At 43.2% G+C, this 24,704-nt stretch overlaps 3 protein-coding genes across 6 annotated transcripts in view; all 3 read right to left on the bottom strand.

Annotated features, from left to right (window-relative positions):
* Positions 1 to 8,336, bottom strand: part of rnmt (RNA (guanine-7-) methyltransferase) — a 10,189-nt gene extending 1,853 nt beyond the window's left edge. The window contains exons 1-6 of one of the 4 annotated variants that reach the window (XM_005744711.1): positions 8,273 to 8,336; positions 6,411 to 6,542; positions 5,321 to 5,450; positions 2,444 to 2,569; positions 646 to 761; positions 319 to 500 (exon numbers count right to left, since the gene is read on the bottom strand). In XM_005744711.1, the coding sequence (XP_005744768.1) occupies positions 319 to 500; positions 646 to 761; positions 2,444 to 2,569; positions 5,321 to 5,450; positions 6,411 to 6,518 (662 nt within the window). In that variant the 5' untranslated portion in view covers positions 6,519 to 6,542; positions 8,273 to 8,336. The other 3 variants (XM_005744710.1, XM_005744709.1, XM_005744712.1) reach the window with 3 other exon arrangements.
* A 3,560-nt stretch (positions 8,337 to 11,896) lies between these two features.
* On the bottom strand, positions 11,897 to 19,865 carry glmp (glycosylated lysosomal membrane protein). Its single transcript, XM_005744708.1, has 7 exons — positions 19,655 to 19,865; positions 15,417 to 15,581; positions 14,241 to 14,339; positions 13,996 to 14,160; positions 13,704 to 13,922; positions 12,701 to 12,969; positions 11,897 to 12,621 (listed from the first exon to the last, which is right to left on the bottom strand). The coding sequence occupies exons 1-7, from the start codon at positions 19,748 to 19,750 to the stop codon at positions 12,447 to 12,449; spliced, it is 1,188 nt and encodes a 395-aa protein (XP_005744765.1). The 5' UTR covers positions 19,751 to 19,865; the 3' UTR covers positions 11,897 to 12,446.
* Positions 19,866 to 21,022: 1,157 nt separating this feature from the next.
* Positions 21,023 to 24,704, bottom strand: part of cct3 (chaperonin containing TCP1, subunit 3 (gamma)) — a 6,879-nt gene continuing 3,197 nt past the window's right edge. Inside the window, exons 3-14 of the mRNA XM_013913752.1 lie at positions 23,733 to 23,783; positions 23,574 to 23,636; positions 23,396 to 23,492; positions 23,151 to 23,268; positions 22,891 to 23,077; positions 22,641 to 22,790; positions 22,397 to 22,529; positions 22,166 to 22,247; positions 21,908 to 22,088; positions 21,581 to 21,826; positions 21,360 to 21,491; positions 21,023 to 21,258 (exon numbers count right to left, since the gene is read on the bottom strand). Coding sequence (XP_013769206.1) covers positions 21,166 to 21,258; positions 21,360 to 21,491; positions 21,581 to 21,826; positions 21,908 to 22,088; positions 22,166 to 22,247; positions 22,397 to 22,529; positions 22,641 to 22,790; positions 22,891 to 23,077; positions 23,151 to 23,268; positions 23,396 to 23,492; positions 23,574 to 23,636; positions 23,733 to 23,783 — 1,533 coding nt within the window. The 3' untranslated portion in view covers positions 21,023 to 21,165. The remainder of the gene's footprint in view (positions 21,259 to 21,359; positions 21,492 to 21,580; positions 21,827 to 21,907; positions 22,089 to 22,165; positions 22,248 to 22,396; positions 22,530 to 22,640; positions 22,791 to 22,890; positions 23,078 to 23,150; positions 23,269 to 23,395; positions 23,493 to 23,573; positions 23,637 to 23,732; positions 23,784 to 24,704) is intronic.

The following is a 24,704-nucleotide window of genomic DNA, read 5'->3' as shown; positions in this document are numbered from 1 at the left end:
TCCAGCCTCAGATCCTTGCTGTAATGACCCCACGCACATTACATGGTACTCGTTTATAATGAAAAGTGACAAAGTCCGGTTGAGCCAAGCTACACAGAGACGGTACTAATGGAAAAATGCTATAAAAACTCCAAGTATTAAGCTTATCTTAATACTTGGAGTTTTCATAGCTCCAACGCCAGGTGGACAACCTGCTTCACCTAATAGGATCATGTGGCTTAGGTGAAGAAGGTTGTCCACCTGACATGTGGACAGATGTGACTATAAACAATTTCCCATAAAAAAGCGCCTTTCATTACACTTAATTGTTTATCTTACACAAGTTCAAAGGCATCTGGCGTTGTACCGATGAAGTACCCTCCAGGTTTAAGACGCTCACAGGCATTTCTCAGCATCATATTAGCCTTCTGCTCACTCTCAAATGAGTAATGATACACAAACTGACAGCTGCAGATGTCGAACATAAGCTCAGCATCATCCAGTTTCTCTGACAACAACTCCTGTAGGTAGAGATAAAAGGTCAGTAACAAATCAAACAATCCAGACTGAGAAAAACCTCACTTTTATTCTCTACTTAATTCTGATTTCATATATTCACTTTTATCACAGAATACTCGACTTATTTTTTGTGTGCTGCAGGTCTACCTTTGAACAGTCTGCCGTGATGAATTCAGCAGTGAAGATTTTCTCGTTACGGTGACTCTTTTTTTTCATCTCGTCATAACGAATCTGACATTGTTCCACAGAAACCCCTGCAATATCTGAAAATAAACATCTATGTTTAATCATCAAAAATCTCCAGCAACATGCAACAATTAATCTCAATTGTAATGCCTTTTGAGCTGAGGGGCAGTTATAGAGGCAAGAGATGATATGGGCCACCCTCCAGTCGATCCACCGCCCCCAGGAGGTACGGTTGCAGCTGGGTGCAGGGGTGGGTATTTTTGTATCCCCTCAGTTTGTTTCCAGTATGTTTTCGGTGGTGGATGAGAAGGTTCTGACTGTCGTTTGTGCTTATGAACTGAATAACAGTACATAAGCTTAGAGTATACAGCAGGGGTGTCCATCTCCAGGCCTCAGGGGCTGGTGTCCTTCAGGTTTAAGATCTCAACCTGGGTCAACACATCTGAATCAAATGATTAGTTCATTATCAGGCCTAGCTGTGTTTATCAAGGACACATCTAAAACCTGGTACACAGCCTTCTTGGAATCATTGAGTGGATTGCTCCATTTCATGTGACATTTCATGTCAATGGCATCTGTAGAAATATATTTACTTAGAAAAAATTCTAAGTAAATATAAAACACATTTTTTTTAATCCAATGTAAATAACACTGAACTGAATTGACGTGATGACCAGTTACAGAGGACCGAGTGCCAGTTACTTAAGTCAAAAGTGAAGCACAAGTATTAGCTCATACATAGGTGAGATTTTGTGGCAGGTGCTCTCATTTGATCTCTGTGTTGTTTGGCATAATTCATTTCAATTCAATGCCACCACTTTACTGCTATGGAGAGGTTTGTGTGCCCCAGTAGTCCCAGCAGCTATCCTTTTCTTTGTCCCCTGGTAGGTCTCTCCCAAGGCAAATTGGTCCTGGATGAAAGCAATTCATTAGACTCCCATGAGAAAAAAAAGAGCAAGACACCTGAGTAACCTGCACAAGATTGGGTTACTCCAGGGTTATTTCTCCTCACCCTGAAGCCAGGCTTGGTAGGGAGCTTGACAAAGAGCAACTGGTGGCCACGCCTTGGGCCCACTACCTGTAGCAGATACCGTCGTGGTCAGGTATATTGTGTGTCAGGTGGCAGTCAAGGGCGAGGGCCCTGATAGCCCGATACCCAGCTATCAAAGCTGGCTACAGGGATGTGGAACCTGTCCTCTCTGGTTTGGAAGGAGCCTGAGCTAGAGTGTGAGGTTTAGGGACACTGACTAGATATAGTTGGGGTCACGTCATTGCACAGTTTGGGAACTGGAACCAGTGTCCTGGAGAGAATCTGGACTCTGTCCCAGTCAGTGAGGGACGGCACCTGCCTCTTTCTCTTACTGAGAAAGAGGCAGGCAGGCGGTGGGTATTTTTGTATGCCCTCAGTTTGCTCCTGTCCCCCGGGGGTTTTTGTGAGCGAGAGTGTTGTTTCCCTACGCCTTCAGATTGGGGAAAGGGTCCTGACTGTCGTCTGTGCTCATGTGAAGAACCACCCAGTCAAACAGAAGAGGGAGGGAGGATGGATGGATGGATGGATGGATGGATGGATGGATGGCAGATTTGATTTTACACAAAGTTAACATTGACTGTTTCAGGTTAAACAGCAGGACGAGGTGCGTCTTTAGAGGAAGATTTCACTGCTGGTCCTTTACAGTCCTTAAAGCTGTATAGGCATGAAAAGAGTCTGTAGAAATGTGATGTCAAGTTTCATAAACCATAAAAATCAATGAATCAATACCTGCACAGACCAGGTGATCGATTCCTCCTCTTCTCCACTTCAGTAGGTCTCCTCCTTTTCCACAACCAAGGTCCAACACAGACACCTGCTGAGATCCCGCCCCTCTTACCTGCTCCAAGATCTCACCTGTCAATAGAAAAAGACACTAAACTGTAAGAGGATGTAAATATTTTATTTTTAAAGTTGCTTCCACACAAGGTGCTGCAGAAAGAAAATAGGTAAAATCAGAAAAAAATATAAATAATTATTAAATGGTGAAAGAATAAAAAGTAAAAAGTTTATAAAAATGGTTAAAATACAGTCCAGTAGACTCGGAATAAAAATTATTCTTCCCCCAGTGTTGGACTGTAGCTGGTGATGGTAGTCCTAGTTCAGTTCAAGAGGATCACTCAGAGATCTGGTTCATGAGCAGAACCAGAATGACCAGCTCCAGCACACCATGGAGGAGAGACTCAGAAGAGGTGAAGGTAATAATTATTTATTATCATCACAAAGGATGACTTTTATTATTTACCTTAAAAAAAAAACAACTAGGCTACACCTTTACTGAGAGGGTGGTTTGTGGCTCAGCTGCAATGGAGGGGTGGAGCAGCAGGTTCAAATAGAGGCGGGGTGTCCAAATAGTCCAAATAGCACACTCTAGTGTGATGGTGCATTCACTACCAGATACTTGAACACACAAGACAAATTGCTCAGAAGGAATTGGCTGAAATGCTGAAAATGGGAGTAATAGAAGAGTCATACCAAAAGCAAAAAAGACTACTAAAAATAAAACAATCACTCAACTTACAATGCTGTCTGCGCAGGTCCTTTGTGTTACAGGATGGCAAATAGAAAAGCGTCCTTTTATAGTCTTTTTCTACTCGAGCACTCAAAGTGTTTCATATAACATGTCTCATCCATTCACACCAATCATAGACATAGAAAAAAGTGCTTGTAAGTGCATTTAATCTAACATTCATACACAGCGTCACACTCCCATGAAAGTCATGGTTCAGCATCTTGCCCAAGGACAGTAAGGATGGGCGGACATGTCTCAGCCTCCACCACTCTCAGCACTGGAGCCCCCCAGGGGTGTGTTCTGAGCCCCCTGCTGTACTCTTTGTACACATATGACTGTGTGGCCACTACCAGCTCCACCACCATCATCAAGTTTGCTGACGACACCGTCGTGGTGGGCCTGATCTCTGATAACAACGAGACGGCCTACCTGAAGGAGATTAGGAATCTGGAGAACTGGTGCCAGAGGAACAACCTCCTTCTAAACGTCAGTAAGACAAAGGAGCTGATAGTGGACTTCAGCACTAAGCAGGAGAGGAACTACCAGACCCCTGTCATCAATGAGTGCCCAGTGGAGAGAGTGGACAGCTTCAAATACCTCGGAGTTCACATCACGCAGGACCTGTCATGGTCCTGTCACATCAACACCGTGGTGAAAAAGGCCCGTCAGCGTCTCTACCACCTCAGACGCTTGAGAGACTTCCAACTGCCCTCCAAGGTGCTCAGGAACTTTTACTCCTGCACCATAGAGAGCATCCTGACGGGAAACATCTTAACCTGGTTCGGGAACAGCACCATGCAGGACAGACGAGCTCTACAGAGGGTTGTGCGGTCAGCTGAGCGCACCATCCGCTCCGAGCTCCCTGACCTGCACTCAATCTACAGCAGGCGGTGCTGGACCAAGGCCAGGAAGATCGTGAAGGACCTCAGCCATCCCAACAACAGACTGTTCTCTCTGTTGAGGTCAGGAAAGCGATTCTGCTCCCTGAAGACCAACACAGAGAGACTGAGGAGGAGCTTCTTCCCGCAGGCGATACAGTCTCTCAATCACACCACCACACAGTACTGACCCACACATATGGTTCTTACACACACACTGGACATTCTGGACTTTGTTTTTGCACAACACTGGTCACTATATTCTTCATTTCCGGTTAATACTTGTACAGCTGCTGTTATTGTGTATATATTTATTTAGATTTAGATTTCTTCATACATTCTTATATAGTTCTATATTGTGTATTTTGTTGTACAGTTATTTCATTTTTAACCTTAATTTATATTTTATTCCTTCCTAGTTAAATTTACCCTTTTTAATTTTTCATATTTATTTCCTATCTTATTCATAGCCTTTTCCTTTTTTGTTTTCTTTAGGTCACAAGCAGTTGTCCAAGCATTTCACTGCATATCGTACTGTGTATGACTGTGTACGTGACAAATAAAATTTGAATTTGAATTTGAATTTGAATTTGACATCTTGGCACACAAACTGGAGCAGCCAGTTTTGGAATCAACAGCCTTATGATTAGTAGATGACCTCCTAAACTACAGTCACCTCTATGTTCATACAAGGCACAGGTGAAACATAAAGGCAAACCTTTTTAAATAAAATAATCAGTCCCTTTCTCTGTTCGATAAAACTGTTCTCTGGTCCATGTGAAAATAAAAACAATAAACTGGCTTCCTGTAAAAAGTTTACACCAGCCCCTTTGCAAGGTTTAACCATTTATTTTAGTTAAATCTATTAAATCTGTTTTTTAAAAGTTTCTGATCATTTATAAAACACTTTTTTTAAAGGATGAAGGTCATTAATCAGCATGACGACAACAGGCTGCCAAATGAAACATAAAAGGCCAATAATCTGTATTAGTGACTGGTATTATCACTGCATTGTCATTTTGTTCTGATAATCAGCTTTCTAAATGTTGGATCTGATGTTTGGCCCTAGAGACAACTTATAGCAAAAAATAAACAAAAACAAAACTACGCTCTCATGTTATTATGCATGCGATTGCCGGATGGGTGTTAATTGCTTACAGATCACTATGGATATGTTAAAACTGAGGAAGTGTGGTGTGTTGATCAGAAGCCAGTTACCAATTAGAACACTCTTCAGCCAGTTGTTGAAGTTCCTCATGAAGAAGATTCGGCTTCTGCTACGAGCTGCCCGGCCAACTTCCTGCAGCTGGTTGTAGTGACTTGCCACCTTCACACCGTGATCAAGCACCTGAGAGATCAATTATAGGGATCACTAATAAGGAAGACAGCCTCACAGCAGCTTTAATACCTGCTGATAAATATTTAGATTGTTTTTGTCTGCCTGATCTTTCCGAATTAACTTCAATAATAACTTCCTCCAAATCAACAACGTGTCAATCAAACCTCGTTCCTACAAGACTGCTCAAAGAAGTCCAAAAATTATAAATCTTAAATATGATCAACCCATCTCTTCAAGCTGGCAGTAGTTAAACTGTTACTTAAAGCCGCCACTTGACCTTTTATCTCAAACATTCTTGAAAGAGTAGATGTAAAACAGCTAACTGATCATCTGCAGAGGGATGGTTTAACTAAAAGTTTCAGTCAGGTTTCAGAGATCATCACAGTACAGAAACAGCTTTAGTGAAAGTTACAAACTTTGTGTCTTATGGCCTCTGAGGGTGGACTCATTCTGTGCCTTTCCTGCTAGGCCTCAGTCCTTTATTCAATATTGTTGACAATAATATTTTATTACAGCGATTAGAGCATGCTGTAGGTGTTAAAGGTACTGCGCTGTAGTGGTTTGAATCAATTCAATCTAACAGAGTCCTCTTCACACACTAAGGTTAACTGATACTCTTAACATTATGCATGTTTTCCCTCAGGCAGTCTCACAGAATAGCATAGAAAGTTCAGTCCATATTTATTTTCATGCACCATCAGAGCAAAAGTTGCTTCAAGGTGCTTTATATTGTAAAGTACAGACCGTAAAACACTGAAGACATTTGAGTTTTTAAATATGTTAGGTTGTTCACTGAGTTTACAAATGTTTTCCAAATTATCCTAAACTTCTAAACTATATATATTTTTAGCAAATAGTTTTAAAAGTGCTGTCTGATCCTCTCACATCAAACCGACACTTCATCTCACAACATGAAGAGCCTTCAGACAACTGCTTTAAAAAAATATTTAAAAAAATGAACTTGACAACCTGCTTCTTGCTAGGTGACATCTTCTCTTCTTCATCTTCAACATGCTTCCTCTTCATCCCCGAGTTCTCTTCTTGCTGAGCTCCTCTGGTCTGTGTTGCCTCCTCCATCGTTTCTGTCTGACGAGACTGAAGCTCCATGTAAGAAAAAAAAAGAGGAGGAAGAGGAGGAGAGAGAAAAACAATATCAGTTTGAGCTGATGAAGCTTTATGTTGAGTTTATTGAGAATTAGTGATGTCAGCTTGACTGAACAATGCCGAACGTGATCCATTTACCTTTTTTAATAACCCGTTATATCCAAAAGGGAGAGTAATACATTATGATGTCAAAAACTACAATGTATTAATCACTGCTTATGCGCTACAGTCTGATGGTCCTGATTGGTATCGGAGTTTTCTATAATGAAATTTCTCATAAATAACTACACATAATAAATATTAGAGATATGTTAAAGAAAGTTTTAAGTTTTGTTAAAAAAAAAATTGACTAAAATATTGCATTTTCAGATCACCAAATAGAGGTATCTGTCTTAACAATCTGATATAATTTGGAACTTGATTTAACATTTTTAATGATAAAACTGCTCAGTGACCTTTCAGAAGTTGGAAATTTAAAGCCTACATGTTGGGTCAATCAAACTAATTAAAAACAAAAATTTCAAAGGTGGCACGGTGGTTAGCACTGTTGCCGCACAGCAAGAAGGTCCTGAGTTCAATTCCAACACCAGGCCGGGGTCTTTCTGTGTGGAGTTTGCATGTTCTCCCCGTGTTTGCGTGGGTTCCCTCCGGGTACTCCGGCTTCCTCCCACCGTCCAAAGACATGCAGCTTGTGGGGATAGGTTAATTGGAAAATCCAAATTGTCACTAGGTGTGAATGTGCGAATGAATGTGAGTGCGAATGGTTGTCTGTCCCTGTGTGTTAGCCCTGCGACAGACTGGCGACCTGTCCAGGGTGTACCCTGCCTCTCGCCCTATGACAGCTGGGATAGGCTCCCGCGACCCTGAAAAGGATAAGCGGAAGCGAATGGATGGATGGATGGAATTTCAAAGGTTACATAGAACTGTAAGTGCAGGTTAAACTGGGTTGTCACCATGTTGTAATGCAGTTTACAGTGATGGATGCAGGACTGTTTCAGGGCAGACTGTTGTATGGCCACTGGGTCACATATTGATGCTACCCTGGGCCTGACCTAAGTTAAATTGATGGGTGATGTTCTTTGGTGGTGTGTGCTTACTTCCACCTTTGTACTAATTTGGTTTGGAAAACTGTAGGATGCAGTAAGCCTGCCGCCTTCTTGTTTTCGCTGCTCCCCAGGGGACTCTAACAGCGGCTCATCTGCCTTAATCTCCCTCTGCATGTCCTCCTTCACTACATCTATGAACCTCCTTTGCGGTTTTCCTTCCTTCCACCCCCCCGGCCTCTGTGCAAAAAAAGACGAGTATTTGTGCAGTGTGCCGTCACAGGATTTAATATTGCAGAGTCACAAACAGGACTCGAGTGTTTACTGAAGCAATGAGACTAAAGGGGTCGAGGATGCGTTTCCTTCTGAAACTTTAAGGCGCTATTTGACTCTTTTTACTCCGTGGATAAAACGGGTTAAATCTGGATGTGACCAGGTTAAAATCGGATACGACCCAAAGCTGCTCACTCTCACCTTCCATCAGTGACCGGAAGCTGCTACTGACTGTAAACTGACCGTTAGCCGCGGCTGCTAAGAGCTAACAGATGTCGGTGTGTGTTCAGAGATAAACCGGAAACAGCTAGCACAGTGGCTGAATGTGATATTCCAGTCGACACTAATCTAATGGATAACACCGAGACTAACTTGAATTAACGACCAAAGTTTTAGAGAAAAATAACTCACTGTGCTCCGCGAGAAAGACGCGTGCGCTTTCAGCCGCTTCCGGGTTTGTGCACGTCATATTTGCGTCACACCAGAGAGTCGGTGGGTTTTGTTTTTTGTTTTGTTTTTTTAAATTGAAAGTGTTTGTTAAACATTACATGAATGCATATACCTGATGTGTGAATGAGTAAGACAAAAATATTATTGATCATTTTGAGAATAAAGTCGGAATTTCGAGATTAAACTCAAAGCGTGGAGATCGCTGTTGTTGTTTCAGGACAAACTGTCACAGCTTCTCCTATGACCTCTACAAAATGTATGCAGTTATAGTTATGCCTTAATAAATGCGCAAATTTTTTTTATCCGAAAATAATTTCATTTCGCGGTGCGATTAATTTCCTCGCACTTAAATCCAACGAGCGCACAAAGAAACCATCGCGCATGGAAAGTGTCTGCTTTGCATGTGCTGGTACAACACTCTTGTAAATTGCAATTTTTGGTAATACTCAAGAATGTTGCAATCTGCTTAGTAAAAACAAGTCAAACAAAAATGAATAAAATTTGTAACTTCTTAAAATCTATGCAAAGAGCAGTTTAAAGGGCTGGATTGTTTAAGCGCCACACACACTACACTTATGTATATAGAACTTAGCCATAATAATAATCAGGTCAATTATATAGGCCTTATCAGGCTACTTTTGTAGATCTGTACAGTTTTCTGTAAAGCCAAACAGAAAGTTTTTTTCAAAATCAAAGAAAATGTTCAGCAATTTGCCGCCCGGTGGCGTCAGTGTCCGGCAGCCTCGCCTCTGTCAGTGCGCTCCAGGGTGGCTGTGTAGCTTGCCATCACCTGTGTGTGAATGGATGGATGACTGGATGTGTAAAGCACTTTGGGGTCCTTAAGGACTAGTAAAGCGCTATACAAATACAGGCCATTGCCATTTCCTTTTTTCATCTCCCTAATGATGCCACTTTTTTCCTTTGAATAGTTCCCTGTACTTCCTTATTCCTCCACCAGTTCTCCTTGCCCTCTTTCTTCTGTCCAAAGGATACTACAAACACCTTCATAGCAGTTTCCCCCAGCACTTTATCTGTACTTACCCAGTCATCTGTTAAGCCACCATCATTTGGACACGGAAGTCTCTGACTGTAGTTAAGCTCCGTTAAATTAATAAGAAAAAAATGTATATAGTTTGTGACACGCTTTACTCTTTAAGCTGCAGCCCTGATATCTCCAAAAGTTGATTCTGTTCATCTGGACGTAGCGGTTTGTGGGAGAAACGTTTCGTCACTCATCCAAGTGACTTCTTGTCTCAGCTGACTGCAGGTTTCCCCAATCTTATAAACAGTACATTTGCATAATGACTGAAACCAGCCCACTGAAGGAACAATGGGCTGGGAGGTCACCTTCATCATAATTATGCAAATTCTCATGACCATTGATCAACAACCACTGCTCAAAGACGACTGATCAATGGCCATGAGTACCATTCACAGAGAGTTGGGGAATGGCTGCAATCACAGCATTGTAAGATGGCGAAAGATGTATCCTTAGACCCCCTCCTCAATTCAGAGATGGTCTTTCCCTTTTCACGTAAATGGCCTCCTTTACTCCGTGCTCAAACCAGCGTTCCTCCCTGTCCAGGATGTGTACATCCTCATCATTGAAAGAGTGTCCACTGGCCTGTAGGTGTAAATAGACTGCAGAGTCCTGGCCTGACGAGGTAGCTCTTCTGTGTTGTGCCATCCGCTTTGCCAGAGGTTGTTTGGTTTCCCCGATGTATAAATCCTGGCACTTATGTTTATAGGATTGGGGAAACCTGCAGTCAGCTGAGGCTGAAGAAGTCACTTGGATGATTGACAAAACGTTTCTCCCACAAAACGCTACGTCCAGATGAACTGAATCAATTTGAGAGATTTACTTACCTGGATGATTGAGTATGCATCAAGATGATGCAGCCCTGATAGTGTTCAAATCACTGCTCCTAAAAACGACATCCATTCCAGGAAGATCCAGGCTATTTGTGAGCTGTAGGAAAGTCTGAAATTTTTCCAAACCATCTGAAGTCTTTGTGTTGATTTGACGACACTTAGACACAGCTCTGTGTTTCTTTGCACTGTAAACCATTTTTATTGTTCCATAAGCATTATTTGACCATTTGTTCTACACTGGATGGCATTAAATTGGCCTCCAGTAACACTGTGAGGAATTTTGGAGTTGTTTTTGACCAGGCTATGTCCTTCAGTGTGCACATTAAATAAAAAATATTTGCACTGAGAAAGAGAGCCATATGTCTCCCATACCAGCTTCTCTTCGTTGGCTCCATGTTAAATCCAGAATCAAATTTAAAATTGTTCCTTACATACAAAGGTCTAAAATAATCAGGCTCCACCTTATCATAATGGTTAATGTACAGGTTCTTATATGGGACTTGTCTACTGTACCTGAGCACACCAAGTGCTTTACCCAACTTGCCTCATTCACCCAAGCACTTTTTAATGCTGTTTTTAAGTGCTTTCAAATGTTCACTCATTCATCCTCAGATGGATGCTTCAGGGAGCAACAAGATCCTCTCATCAAGATCTCCCATCCCAACAATGGACTCTTCTCACTGTTGAGGTCTGGGAAGCGCTTCCGCTCCCTTAAGGCCAAAACAGAGAGAATGAGGAGGAGCTTCTTCCCCCAGGCTATTCGATTCGGGCCCTGAACCAGGTGTAGGACTGGACTCTCCCCACACACATTACATCACTATAAGACTGGACTCTCACACACATCACCACACGCACTCTGGTTTTTCTTCATGCACACTTCCTATAATTTATAATCTCTTTCTGCTATTTGCACATTTTTTTACTGTAAATTTCTAAGTTAAATCTGTAAAGACATGACAAAGACATGACAAGCCACAGGGATGGGTAGGGGATAAGGAGTAACCCCAGGCAACACAGCAGCCATCCTGCAACGGCGCCGTTTCCAGCACGGGCCCAGACCCGCCTCGTGTTCCCAGGGGGCAACAAGCATCGAAGGCGTTGGAAAGGGAGGGGGGATGAGTGAGTGCTTATCAGTGTAAGTGTATGTGTGTGCGTGTCCATAGTTCAGCTTCTTCTGTGGAAGAATCCAGCAGATGGCCGCTCCTCCCTGAGCCTGTTTCTGCTGAAAATTTCTTCCTGTTAAAAGAGTTTTTCCTTTCCACCGCCACACCAAGTGCTTGCTCAAGGATCATCTGATTGTTTAGGTTTTCTCTATTTTATCAAAGGGTCTTTACCTTACAATATGAAGCACCTTGAGGGGACTGTTATAATTATGTTTCTGAGTAAAATCAGCTGCTCTGTTCTCAGCACACCTGTGCATGTCTCTACAACGTGCTGCCAACACCAGCCCATTCATATGAATGTGCTGTAGCCAGACTAATAAATCCTGGGTTGATTTATTAAGCTGATAACCAATTTCATGTGACCTCCTGTCCTGACTGATGATGTTAGATTAGAGAAACCAGCTGAAAAAAAACTTACTTCTTATTACAACTAGGTGTCAAACAAATCCAGGTGAGACATCCTGTAATATGAAAGTTTTTTTTTTTTTAATTATTAAAAAACACCAGTGACATGTCAGCTGACATCTGATGAAGAAAGAAACTGAATCAGGCAATTCTGATATATTTTATTAACAATCAACTTAACTTTGCTTCTTAGTTTCAAAGTAAAAATTTAAATCGTACATCTTTTAATCTGAAAGTCAAAGACTGGCCCCAAGGTGGCAGACTCTTCATCTGTGAGCAGCTGCTTTAAATGAACCCTTTAGAGTAAGAATATGACATCATCAGAAAGGGACACGAACCTGTCAGGGTTCAGTAACAATGACTGAGGGTTCAGAAAAAGGATATATTTTATTTATAAACATTGTATTTTATATGACCTACTGAAAAAGTAAAAGAAAGCTTCAGAATAACCATGAGCATAAGAGCCCACAGGTTTTTCAAGATGGCTGCCAAGTGGTGAGCCTGGAGGTTTGATTCAGCAAGAAATCGATGAGGACAGAGTAAGATCTTATCCAATCACCAATCAAACACACTGACTGTCTTTAAAAACACAAATGGGTACACGGATTCTGCTGTGTGCTGACTGGCTGGAATGTCACTGTGAGGTCATCTGTTTCTAAAACATTAAAACTGTCTCTGGCAACGCAGTGAAATGATTAGTTGATTGGCTCGTAGGAGGCTGAGGATGCTCCCTTGCTTTTACGGATGCAGAGCCAGATTCCACCAACCAGCAGGATGATCATGGGAATTCCCAGACCAACTGCCATGATGGCAACAACCAGAGGAGAGAAGGAGTCAACAGGCGGTGACCCAACACCCACCAACAGTGTCCTGGAGGAGTAAGGAGGAGATGAGAGCTGATCGGCTGAGAGTAAGAGATAAAACAACAAAGAAATAACAACAAGCCTACCAGCTGAGGAAGCGTGTGACGTTGTAGAATGGTTCCCCCGCCAGGCCAAAGCTCACGTTCAGTGCCATGCTCTTTGGATCTGAGAAGAAGCCTCGGATCAGACCGGACGAAGCCGTCACCGTCGACCCACTCTGAGCCCGCGGCACCGAGTGACGGCATGGCGTGGAATCTTCCAGAGCCGGCCGTGCCTGACGGTACGCCACTGGCTTCCACAGCGCGTAACCCAGAACATCAGAACTGCCATTCACTGATGACACCCATTGAGAAACCTGAGGGGTCAGAGGTCAATACAGGACATTCAGTCAAACTTTACTCAAACTACATTGTAGACAGAATGAGCAGGACCAGAAACATATGGAAGAAAAACCAAAGTCATACTCCCGCCCACACCAACAGGGCCACTGTCTACAGTAAAAAAAAATCTATCGAACTATATTTCTGTGACTCAACATCAAAACCTCATTTGATGTGAGAAAATATTCAAAGATCCAATGTGTGTTTGTCCAACAAGAGAAAACCCATTTTCAGCAGCATTTCAGCAGGATAGAGCACTCTTTTCTTCTGCAGGGAAGCTTAAAACAAGGTGGAGCAAACCTCCAAACCAGCCCCCCAGACTAAAGGAGTCCATCTGCGCACACAACCCTGGATGTGTGCGCAGGGTTGTGTGCACACATCCAGGGTTGTGGCAGGTTATTGGTCGAGTAGGTCGTCACACTGGATGTCCCGCTGAGTTTATGTCTAATCACTGACTGGGTCTGTCGTCAAACAGCACACCATACTCAATTCAGACCACATTAATTCATAATAAAAAATAAATGTAGTTAATGATGGGCCAGATTTCTCATTTTGGGTGGTGCATTTATTGAATTTAACATGATATTTAAAGGGTCCTTATCATTCATTGGTTTAGGGATAAGTCTTTTGATGAGGATGATTTCCTCCAAGAAGAAAATAAAATGATGTCAGAACAAGACGAAGAACATAACGCACAGCACAAAGCTACCTTGAATATCGATGGCGTATACTCATCGTCGATTGATTGGTAAACGTCGACTGTGCTTAAAGGATAAGCTTCCCCTACTGCATGCATCTCCAACAGGAACCTGGACTGAGTGGCTCGGGCCGGTATGCCATCCAACCACACCTCCAACTGGGAAGAGTTAACAGAGTGCAGGAGGTGCGGCCATGCCTCTCCCCGCCCCTCAGAGTCAAAAACCGACAGCTGAAATAAAAATAATGACTGTCAGCGTATCGATCATTTTTGAATACTGATTTCACTGTCAGATTTCACAGACCTGAAGGCAGAGCGAGCCATTGGTGAAGGAGGCATCGGTGCCACAGAGAAGCGCCATGGGTTCGGACAGGTTGATGGGGTTCCAGGTGAAGTTCTGCAGGTCGTATGGAGGGAAGAGGTCAGAGGTCGGCTCAGCCGTGTCGTTCACATCGTCATACTCCAACAGCTGAGAGAAAAAAAAAAGTTTAAGGTCAGATGTATCCAGACATACCCTAAAGATTTAAGGTGGACTGAGCTTGTTCTGACCCGGCTGAAGACGACAGCACTGCTGTACATCAAGCTGCTCTCTGGCTCCACTTTCAGGCTGCCGCTGGTGTTGCGAGCCACAAACTCAGGCCAGTTCACCTTGGGACACAAAGCACACCCAAGGTCAGAATATTATGAACAGTCATGTGACTGTCACACATATATCAACATTAGGGTGTCAAGAATGTTACAAACAACAGAAATTACTTAAACTATTTATTTATTTTAATTTTTAATTTAATTACTTTTTTATTTTAAAAGGTTGGGCTCAAGTGTTTAGCCCCTTCTTTTGGCAACATTTAACCTCCAGCTGTGAGCCCATAGCCCCAGAGCCCCGCCAATGACAGGCTTATGGACAGACCCTGGGGTTCCCAAGAAGTCTCTGTGCCCTCTCAGCTGAGTTCTCCTGATATACTTTCACATTAATCAGTAAAAAGGAAATCCTAGGGTCTGCTAATGAAACGTACAAATGCCTGATAAGTGAGAGGAATAAAAGGCACACTGATGTTATCGGCTTGTTAACTGTGGCTCAGTGTGTGGGCAGCAGGACCAAAAAGGACACTGAGTCTGAAGCACACTGGATAATGCAGGACAGGCTCATGTTCCCAGGTTCAGAACTGATTACCTGTACAGTTTGTATGCTCTGACTATGAGCCCCACCCACGATGTGGAGCTCAGTTCGTCTATAATTTGGAATTTGGGCCTAATTATTATTTGGCAAATACCTATTCATACATGCGTAAGTGCTTTCTACCTATTATTCACACTCCAATGAACACATCAGAACCAACTTGGGGTCTTTCCCAAGGATATTTAGCAATTAGACTGGAGCAGCCAGGGATCGAACAACCAACCTTCCAATCAGTAGATCCTCTAGCTCAGGAGGTAGAGCAGATCTTCCATCATCTTTTAATCATTATTATTAAGTGAACAGTGTTTGTCAGGGACAGATTTATTAAAATTAATGCAGCTCTTAAGATTAAAATAAATAAATAAAAATCACCCTCTCAGTAGGCTGAGGCTTTTCATCCATTTTTTTCATTTTATCAGAAGTATATTTTTTATTCTCACAAAGCTGGCCGTTCGCACTCTGTTTCACTTGATTGTTTACGCCCTTTCTGAAACTTTTCTCTGTCCGATGACATCACACTGAGTTTACCGACTTCCTGTCCATACCTGCACTTCAGAAGAAGTTGAGTTGGTGTGGATGAGCAGCAGCGTTGGCGCCCCCTGGCTACAGAACAGGAAATGCAGCGTGTCATTGTCTCCCACGGCTCTCACATGCAGCAGGTCACCAGCTTGAGGGGTTGAATGTGAGCTGGGGTATAAGTGCATTGAAATCTGCAAGACAGAAGAAGCAAACCTACTCAGAGCATTTCATCTTTTCTACAGCCATTGGTCTCATCTTGCTGAATATTTTTTCCCTTTATTGAATAGTACTGAGTACAAAAAAGGGCTTTTTTTTTTTTTTTTAGCAAAAATGTTCATTAAATTATGCAAACAGCAAAAGATTTAAAAAAAAATCACTATGGGATAAAACCACGGAAGGCCCAATTTATTTTGTTTTTGATTATTTCATTTAAGTGTAAAAAAGAAATTGTAATTTTGATGAGATAAACATCTGTGCCGATTATGGCCTGAAAGTTCCGAGCTCAAAATGGGAGACACCCCCTGGGGTGCTGGAGAAAGGCCGAGGTAAGATCCTGTGGCACTTCCAGATACAGACAGACAAAATGGTGGTGGCTCCCCAACCAGACATAGTGGTGGTAGACAAACTGAAGAAAACGGCCATAGTGATAGATGTAGCGATACCGAATGAAAGCAACATAAGGAAGAGGAACATGAGAAGCTGCAGGAGTACCAAGGGCTCAGAGAAGAGCTCGAGAAGATGTGGACGGTGAAGTTAACAGTCATGCCGGTGGTAATCGGAGAACTAGGTGCATTGACTCCCAAGCTAGACTAGGGGATCCAGCAGATCCCAGGAAAGACATCCGAGATATCTGTCCAGAAGAGCGCAGTCCTAGGAACAGCTAAGATACTGTGCAGGATCCTCAGCGTCCGCATCACTGTTTTATTTGTGCCGCTCCAAAAAATTGTTTGTTAGTGCCTTCATTGTTTTAACACACAAAACAAAACAACCAACTACACTAGTCAACACAACACATTAACTACACACTCCAAATATGCCAAATCTTAGAAATCTCTCACATCTCAAATTCAGTATCCGATGGCGCGATATGGCAGCCTCGCTTCTGTCAGTCTGCCCCAGGGCAGCTGTGGCTACAACGGTAGCTTGCCTCCACCAGTGTGTGAATGTGAGAGTGAATGAATAGTGGAATTGTAACGCGCTTTGGGTGCCTTGAAAAGCGCTATATAAATCCAATCCATTATTATTATTATTATTATTATTATTATTATTTCGCTAGCTCTCTCACCTCCGTCACTCCCCTCTTCCTAAACAACTAAACCCCACGTGGTGCCATATAATTTTTTTATGGTCGACGTGGTACATTTTTCGACCAATAGGAAAGGGTTTTCTTTTTTGCACTGTGCTTAGACATTTTTTACCGTTTTATTCGCACACTGAACATGATGATAGTATTCAGTAAAGAGCATTGTGTATATATACACAGAATATATTCTTTTATCATAACTCTGGTTTATTACTGCTATATAGTTTGAAGTCCGAAGTTTCAACACAAGTTGAAATGGATACTCATCATTCTTTGCTGCCATGTCATCTGAAATCGGTCATGTGATTTGGATTTGCGTGTCCGTTGACCCCAGAGGGTTAATACCACTCACCTTCCTTCCATTTCCAGAGTGTAACAGTCAAACCACCTGTGTTAAAATCCAAAAATGCCCATGGTCTTGATTCAAAATGTGATCTAGCACAATTATGGCCATCGGTTGCTACTGAAAACAAGAAATAAAGCCAATCCGCGCTATGGACTGAACCATTTTTTAATGGTGGAGGGGGGGTTACACTATGCAATATTTTAGAATTTATATTCAATGTTAATAGTAGGTAGATCCACGCATTAATGGCTGAAAGCTCCGCCTCCCATTCTACTTGTAAATAATCTAGGAAGCACAAGTAAGCCACAGTCTGTAGGATGACATGGTACTATAAGGTCATTAAGAAGAGTCCTTATTATTCAAGACCGTGTGGCATGTGAGGAGCAGGATTTTGAATTCAATTCTGGATTTAACAGGGAGCCAGTGAAGGGAAGCCAATATAGAAGAAATATGCTCTCTTTCTAGTCTCGGTCAGCACTCTTACTGCAGCATTTTGGATCAACTGAAGGTTTTTCTGGGAGTTTTTAGGACATCTTGAGAATAACGAATTACGGTAGTCTAGCCTAGAAGTAATAAATGCATGAGCACGTTTTTCAGCATCTCTGAGACATGGTATTTCTGATTTTAGAGATATTGCACAAATCAGAAAGTATTTATACATATTTGTTTAATATGTGCATTAAAGAACATGTCCTGGCCAAAAATGACTCCAAGGTTCCTCACAGCGTTACTGGAGGCCAAGGTAATGCCATCCAGAGTAGTCATCTGGTTAGATACCATATTTTCAGATTTTCAGGGCCAAGTGCAATAACCTCAGTTTTATCTGAATTTACAAGCAGAAAATTAGAGATCATCCAGGTCTCTATATCTTTTAGATATTCCTGCAGTATAATTAATTGGTTATCTGCCTTCATGGATAGATAAAGTTGGGTGTCATCTGCATAATGTTAAAAATGTATATTAACACCTACAGCATGCTCTAATCACTGTAATAAAATATTATTGTCAACAATATTGAATAAAGGACTGAGGCCTAGCAGGAAAGGCACAGAATGAGTCCACTGTCAGAGGCCATAAGACACAAAGATTGTAACCTTTGCCACTTCTTTACTGTGATAAGCCCTGAAATCTGACTGAAACTACAACTACTGTTTAAAACATTTTTGAGATAAAAGGAAGGTTGGAAAATGGCCTGTAATTAGCTAACACAGCGTGTCGAAAGATGGCTTTTTAAGTAATGGTGTACCTACTGCCAGCTTGAAGGGCTGTGGTTTGCTGATTATATTTAAAATTGAAACATTAATTAATGATAGAAGCAATCATGTAGGAATGGGGTCTAAAAGACATGTTGGTGGTTTGGAGAAAGTAATTACTGAAGTTAACTCAGAAAAAGGAAAAAAGGAATAAATATCAGTGGCAGTGAAAGTATTACGTCCGTGAGATGATTATGAGTACATTTAAAATTATTTTAACTGCAGGACAAGCAGTTAAGGAAGTTTCATTAAGAAAAGAAAAACCTGATAGGTGTCTCCCCAAAAGTTGATTCTGTTTATCTGGACGTGGCATTTCAGTGGGAGAAACGTTTCGTCACTCATCCAAGTGACTTCTTCAGTGTCAGCTGTCTGCAGGTTTCTCCAATCTTACAAACAGTACATTTGCATAATGACTGAAACTAGCCCACTGAAAGAACAATGGGCTGGGAGGTCAGTTCCCTGATCATTAATATGTAAATTCTCATGACCATTAATCAGCAACCACTGATCAAGGCCCACTGATCAAAGGGACCATGAGTACCACTCACAAAGAGTTGGGGAATGGCTGCAATCACTGCATTGTAAGATGGCAAAAGATGTACCCTTAGCCCCCCTCTTGGATTCAGAGATGGCCTTTCCCTTTTCACATAAACTACACAAAGACACAGCCTTAAGAAACAAGTGTGCCTCAACTGTTTAATACTCCTGACACATACAGGATCACTATGGGATTTCACTTAGGCAATGGTTGTCCTTCTCTACTGGATCCGCTGGAGCTTTCTTTAGGTGCCTTCCTAGCTTGATCCCATTTATCAATGGCTTTTGATCAGTGGGCTTTGAGCAGTTGTTGTTGATCAATGGTCATGAGATTAAAAACCAAGGAACTGACCTCACAGCCCATGACTTGCCACTGGTGCTAGTTTCAGTCATTATGCAAATGTACTGTTTAAGGTTGGGGGAACCTGCAGACAGCTGAGACTGAAGAAGTCACTTGGATGAATGACGAAACGTTTCTCCCACTGAAAACGTCCAGATGAACAAAATCAAACTTTCTGAGATTTATTTACCTTGATGATTGAGCATGCATCAAGACTGATAGATGTCTCAGTAACTGAAAGGATTCCAACTGCTCTCTGATTGGAGGACCACAGGCGGTTCTACCCGCTGCGCCTCTTTACGACTCTATTCAAAACAATCGGGAAACAGCTAATCGATCACACGATACAACCTTAACCCCGGGTCTATAGCCCTCAGCTGAGCTGAGCAGCTACCAAACAAGCCTCCGTCACTTCCGGCTTCCCCTTCTGGTCCTCACGCTCTCAGCCGGTTCGGAGCCGGTTCCGGCTTCAACTGTGAACTCACCTGTCTGCGTCCGGGCTCCGCGGAGCACGTTACAGTGACGATCCACAGCACGAGAACCACGTACAGTCCGCCACTCCACGCACTCCCCGCTGCCATCGTCTCTGCTCGGTCTTTGATCACATGATCCGCTGGTTCCCTGAAGTCAGCTGACCTGGCTGCTCGTAGTGTCAGAAAGAAATCAGCCAACCAGAGCTGAGCTCAGACTCACCCAGTCATGGGCTGAACTGCGCAGGCAGCAGGTTTATCTCACAGCTTTAAGTTTGTCGATCCTGAGTCGAAACTCCGGCTTTTTTGTTCCAGTCAGAGTTTCAGCTCTGTGAAACTGACCAAAGGCTTATACTGCAGAGTTAACCCCGGGTTTTCTGCACTACGACCGTGGTTCACTTTTTATTGAATTATACTTCTGCATCAGATCATTGTAACTTATGCCATTTTGCTCTTTCATAATTTAATGAACATGTTTGCTACCCCCCTTATCTGCCTTGTCACACACAAGCTTTTTTTGTTGGTCCTTAACAAACAGAAAAACAGCCTTCCACTTCATGGAGTCCTTACGTCCTCTTGTTTTAAAAGAAATAAATGAAATATAAGTTTTTAACTGAAAGACAGAACGCATTACAAAACAGTCTTTGAAAAAGTTAATGGAGATGGGAGTAAAAAAGTTTGATGCAGAAGTCTTCTGTGTGTTTGTTTCAACTTCAACTATCAGCCCATATCTGAATTAACTTTATTCATTCCTATTCCTTATTGCCTTCCATGTAATTAAGCTTTCCTTCCTAGCCTCGTCAAATCTCAGCCACGGTGCCTTTTTGTGTTTTTCAGTCCCTGGATGTATGGCAGGCTAGCTTATGTTAAAAGTTCTCTTGTATAATAAATACCGATTCGACAGTGTGCATTCAACTTTTCATTTTTTCGATTCCTCAACACACATGGCACAGAGCATGTTACACACCATAAACAATCCCACTCTAAACAATAGGTAGGAACAAAATGGCATAAAAAAACTTAAACGTTACAAAAGTTTATAAACTCAGGCAAGTGATAATGAAATTATTAAATATTAAAATTTAAAGCTCACAATCTTTTTTTTTTAAATGGACACTTCTTAAAAAGCCGATTCAAATAAAAACATTACCTTCAGCTTTTCAGTAGCAAGCTAAAGATGTTGCACCTAGGTTCAACTGTTTATCGAAACATCAGGTGGGGATGGTGTTAAAGTGTGAAAACCCAAGCCCCTGAGTATGAGGAAAATTCTTTTACAGCTAGGCATGTAAAGACAGAGATAATTGTAAGCTTCTTTGTTGGCACAATGAAAAATAAACCTAAACCAGGTTTACAGTCTCATAAAAAACATAAAAGTACATCACGCAGGTTTCAAAGGTAACTTTATTAACTGTTGTTACAGTTCACTGAGTCAACTAGTCCCCATCCATACACGCAAACACACACACGCACACACACAGAGGAAGAGAGACTGACGTGGATCTAGAGTGATGCGGACAGATGTGGGTCTACTCAGCTCCGTGTCCTCCCATCTGCTCCTCTTTGTTCTTCTTCTTGTGACCAGAGACGATGTCATCAATACGCAGCAACAAGATGGCCGTCTACAAACACAGCAGTATCATCAGTATCAATCACACTACTGATCAGTAATCATTGATATCAATCACACATCAGGATGTACTGCTGTGTGGGAAGTTCTGACCTCGACGGCGGTCTTGTAGGTCTGAGCTTTGACAGCGAATGGCTCCCAGATCCCAAGAGCTGACATGTCGGACAGACAGCCACTCTCACCGTCCACACCCCAACACACACTGTTATCCTGAGTGTGTTTGGCCTGAACACACACACACAAATACAAACAACTGACTTCTCAACAACACACACGTTAAATAAAGTTTTATTGCTGTTACCTCATTTGCTTACCCTCAGTGATGTCAGAACGCGGATGGTGGAGGCACCACAGTTCTGGATCAATGTTCGGGGGATAACCTCGAGCGCCTGAGCTACAGCACGGTATGGCCACTGTTCGACACCGGTGAGAGCACGGGAACGCTCCGTCAGGTGCTTCGACACCGCCATCTCCACTGCGCCACCGCCTGGCAACAGGAAGGGGTCGAGCAACACATTACGGCACACCTGCATGGCGTCCTGCAGGTTCCTCTCCACTTCCTGTGGACAGAGACAGTGTTAACCAATCCTTGGATTTACCAATCACCTCACTGACTGATTGATTGATCGACCACCGCTCACCGCCAAGATCTCCTTGCTTGCCCCCCTCAGCAAGATGGTGCAGGCTTTGGGGTCTTTGCACTCAGTGATGAAGGTAAAGTACTCATCTCCGATCTTCTTCACCTCAAACAGCCCAGCTCCAACGCCCATGTCCTCCTCACGCAGCTCGTCCGTCCGACTCACAATCCGGGCGCCGCACGCCCTGAGAGAGAAACAGTTATTTACAGCTCGCTAAAACTTCCTGTCTGAGGAGCAGAACGCTGATTGGCTGCTGCGTACCTCGCAATGCGGTTATTGTCAGTCTTCCTGACGCGACGGATGGCGGTGATGTTAGCTTTCACCAGGTAATGTTGAGCGAGATCTGACAGGAAACGGGAAGTAAATGCTACGCTGTTATTTTGTTTCAGGCATTGACCTCAGAGGACTTTCCCTTCACGTTTGTTCACCATCTTGGTGCTCTGCACCAGCTCCACACTCCACTCTCTCTGCTGAGCTGCAGCTGACATGTACCTGAGATCCCCTTCTCGGTGAAGAGCAAGTCTGGTTTGAGGCGGATGATGTCCTCACAGATTTGCTGGATGTACTCTTCCTCCATCTGCAGGATCCGGGCAAAGTCTTCCTCCTTACTGATCTCGATATCTGTCTGCAGGGGGCGGAGCCACAGACAAACATTAACACAAGTAACACACACACGCAAACAAGTGTAACTACCTCTGTCTGTCTGTGTGTGTGTCTGTGTGTGTGTGTGTATCACCTGACTCTCTCCTTTCTTGTACTCAAGCGAGCAATCGAGCAAGACAATTCGTGGGTTCTTGATCATCCTCTTCATCCTTGGGTGCGTCACATCTTTGTTGATCATGACTCCTCTCAGCACGCACGAGTCCTCGATGATTCCACCAGGAACCTGTATGCAGCACACCATCATTGGAAACGGGACAGATAAAACTTTATTAACAAACAGCCTGAAGACAGGCGAGCCAACCCTGGCCCACAGTGATTCGTACCTTCTCCACCTTGGCGTACTTCTTGATGTCAATCTCTTTGCGACCGCTCTCCTCCAGTTCCACAGTGCGCACGGCGTCCAGCGCAATGTTACAGGCCAGCTCAGACCAGCGGCTCAGAGCTTTGGTGTTAATGGCTGAGTGGACAATCTTCAGCATCATGGAGCGGTCTGACGTGTCCACAGGGGTGCTAGGAGGGGAGGGGGCAGAGTTACACATAGCATAGGACATGGCAATTTCATCGCAGCTGGAACAGCCGTTACCTGATCTCCTTCAGGGTGTCCAACATGTCCTCCAGCGCCCGGCGGTAAGCACTGATGATCACAGTCGGATGCATCTGCTGCTCCAGAAACTGCTCAGCCACTGCCAGCATCTCACCGGCTGAAGGTCACAGAGGTGACAGGGAGAGAGAGAGAGTGAGAGAGGGGGGAGAGAGAGACAAAGACAGGTTTTAGATCAACTGAGAGATCGTGTGATTGTGTGCCACGTTTCTCGCCCTCTTCCTCACCCAGTATGATGACCGAGGTGGTTCCATCTCCCACCTCCTCATCCTGTGTACGGCTGATTTCAATCATCGACTTCGCTGCTGGGTGCTGTACCTGGATCTGTTGCCAAGGAAATGCAGCAGGTGAGGAATCACACGCCGGATTAGATGTTGAATGAGTGTGAGCGTGTGAGTGACTGACCTCTCTGAGGATGGCATTTCCATCATTGGTCATCACGATTCCTCCAGTGGGATCGAGCAGCATCTACATATACACAAACACACACAGGGGCACATGTTAGCATATTAGCATGCCGACAACACTTCTCTTGCTGTGCTGTGCATGTGCAGAGGGTCTGACCTTCATCATGGCCCTTGGGCCAAGGCAGGTCCTGATGACATCAGCGATGGTCTGAAACGCACAAAGAGATCAAGGGGTCAATCGATCACTCAATCAATCCCAGCGGGTCAGATCAATAGTTCCTATCACCTGTAAGGTTATGGTGAGTCTGTGCTCACGACCCACTGGAGATCTCAGAGTTAGCATGACATCTGTAACATGTTTCAAAGAGCCAGGTGTACAACTGCTTATTGATTATTATTTAGTCATGCTGATCACACTTGTCTGTGTTAATATGATCAGATTTTATCTGTCACACACAATTTGAGTTCATTTATCCTCCTGCAGTGAATCTATGTAGAGCACTGAGAGACCAGAATGCCAATATTCTGCCAGGATAACTAAAAGTCAATAAAAGCTGGAGCTTCAGCAGGTTGTGTGTGTGTGACAATGGTCAATAATGGAGCACACAGGAGCTGGCTCTTTGCTGAGATGTTTGTGATGGTACTCCTGGTCCTTGAGCAGCACCTGGACCAGCCTGAACCGGTCTAGTTATGTGCCCACTCAGTCTCTGAGCATCACCTTTTTGCTTTCTGTGCCACAGCCAGTCCGGCATTCAGAGGAAACACACAGCTCCCCGTTAGTGTCTGACGCTGTTAGCAGAATGAAACCCGTGTACACATTGTTTCAGACTGAACTATCAGCCAATCAGTGAACACGATTATGTCACTGTCAGCACTGTAAACTGCTCTCTGCAGGTGTTTCTTAGGTAAGCCATCAGTGTGCACAGGCTGTGTGTAACACACTAAAATCTAAATCTGAGTTTGACCCGTTCTGCACAAACTCTCTGCTGGTAGGGCTGCTCGATTATGGCAAAAATGATAATCACGATTATTTTCACTGAAATTGAGATCTCGATTATTTGACGATATTTATTTAACCCTTTAAGACCTACTATAGAACCAAATCCGCCAGAGCTCATATTATTTTTTT

This window comes from Pundamilia nyererei, unplaced genomic scaffold (assembly GCF_000239375.1).
Source record: "Pundamilia nyererei isolate P.nyererei 1_Seehausen unplaced genomic scaffold, PunNye1.0 scaffold00148, whole genome shotgun sequence".
Lineage (NCBI taxonomy): Eukaryota > Metazoa > Chordata > Actinopteri > Cichliformes > Cichlidae > Pundamilia > Pundamilia nyererei.
The sequence above is the reverse complement of the archived record's forward strand: the minus strand, read 5'-3'. Positions and strand labels throughout refer to the sequence as shown.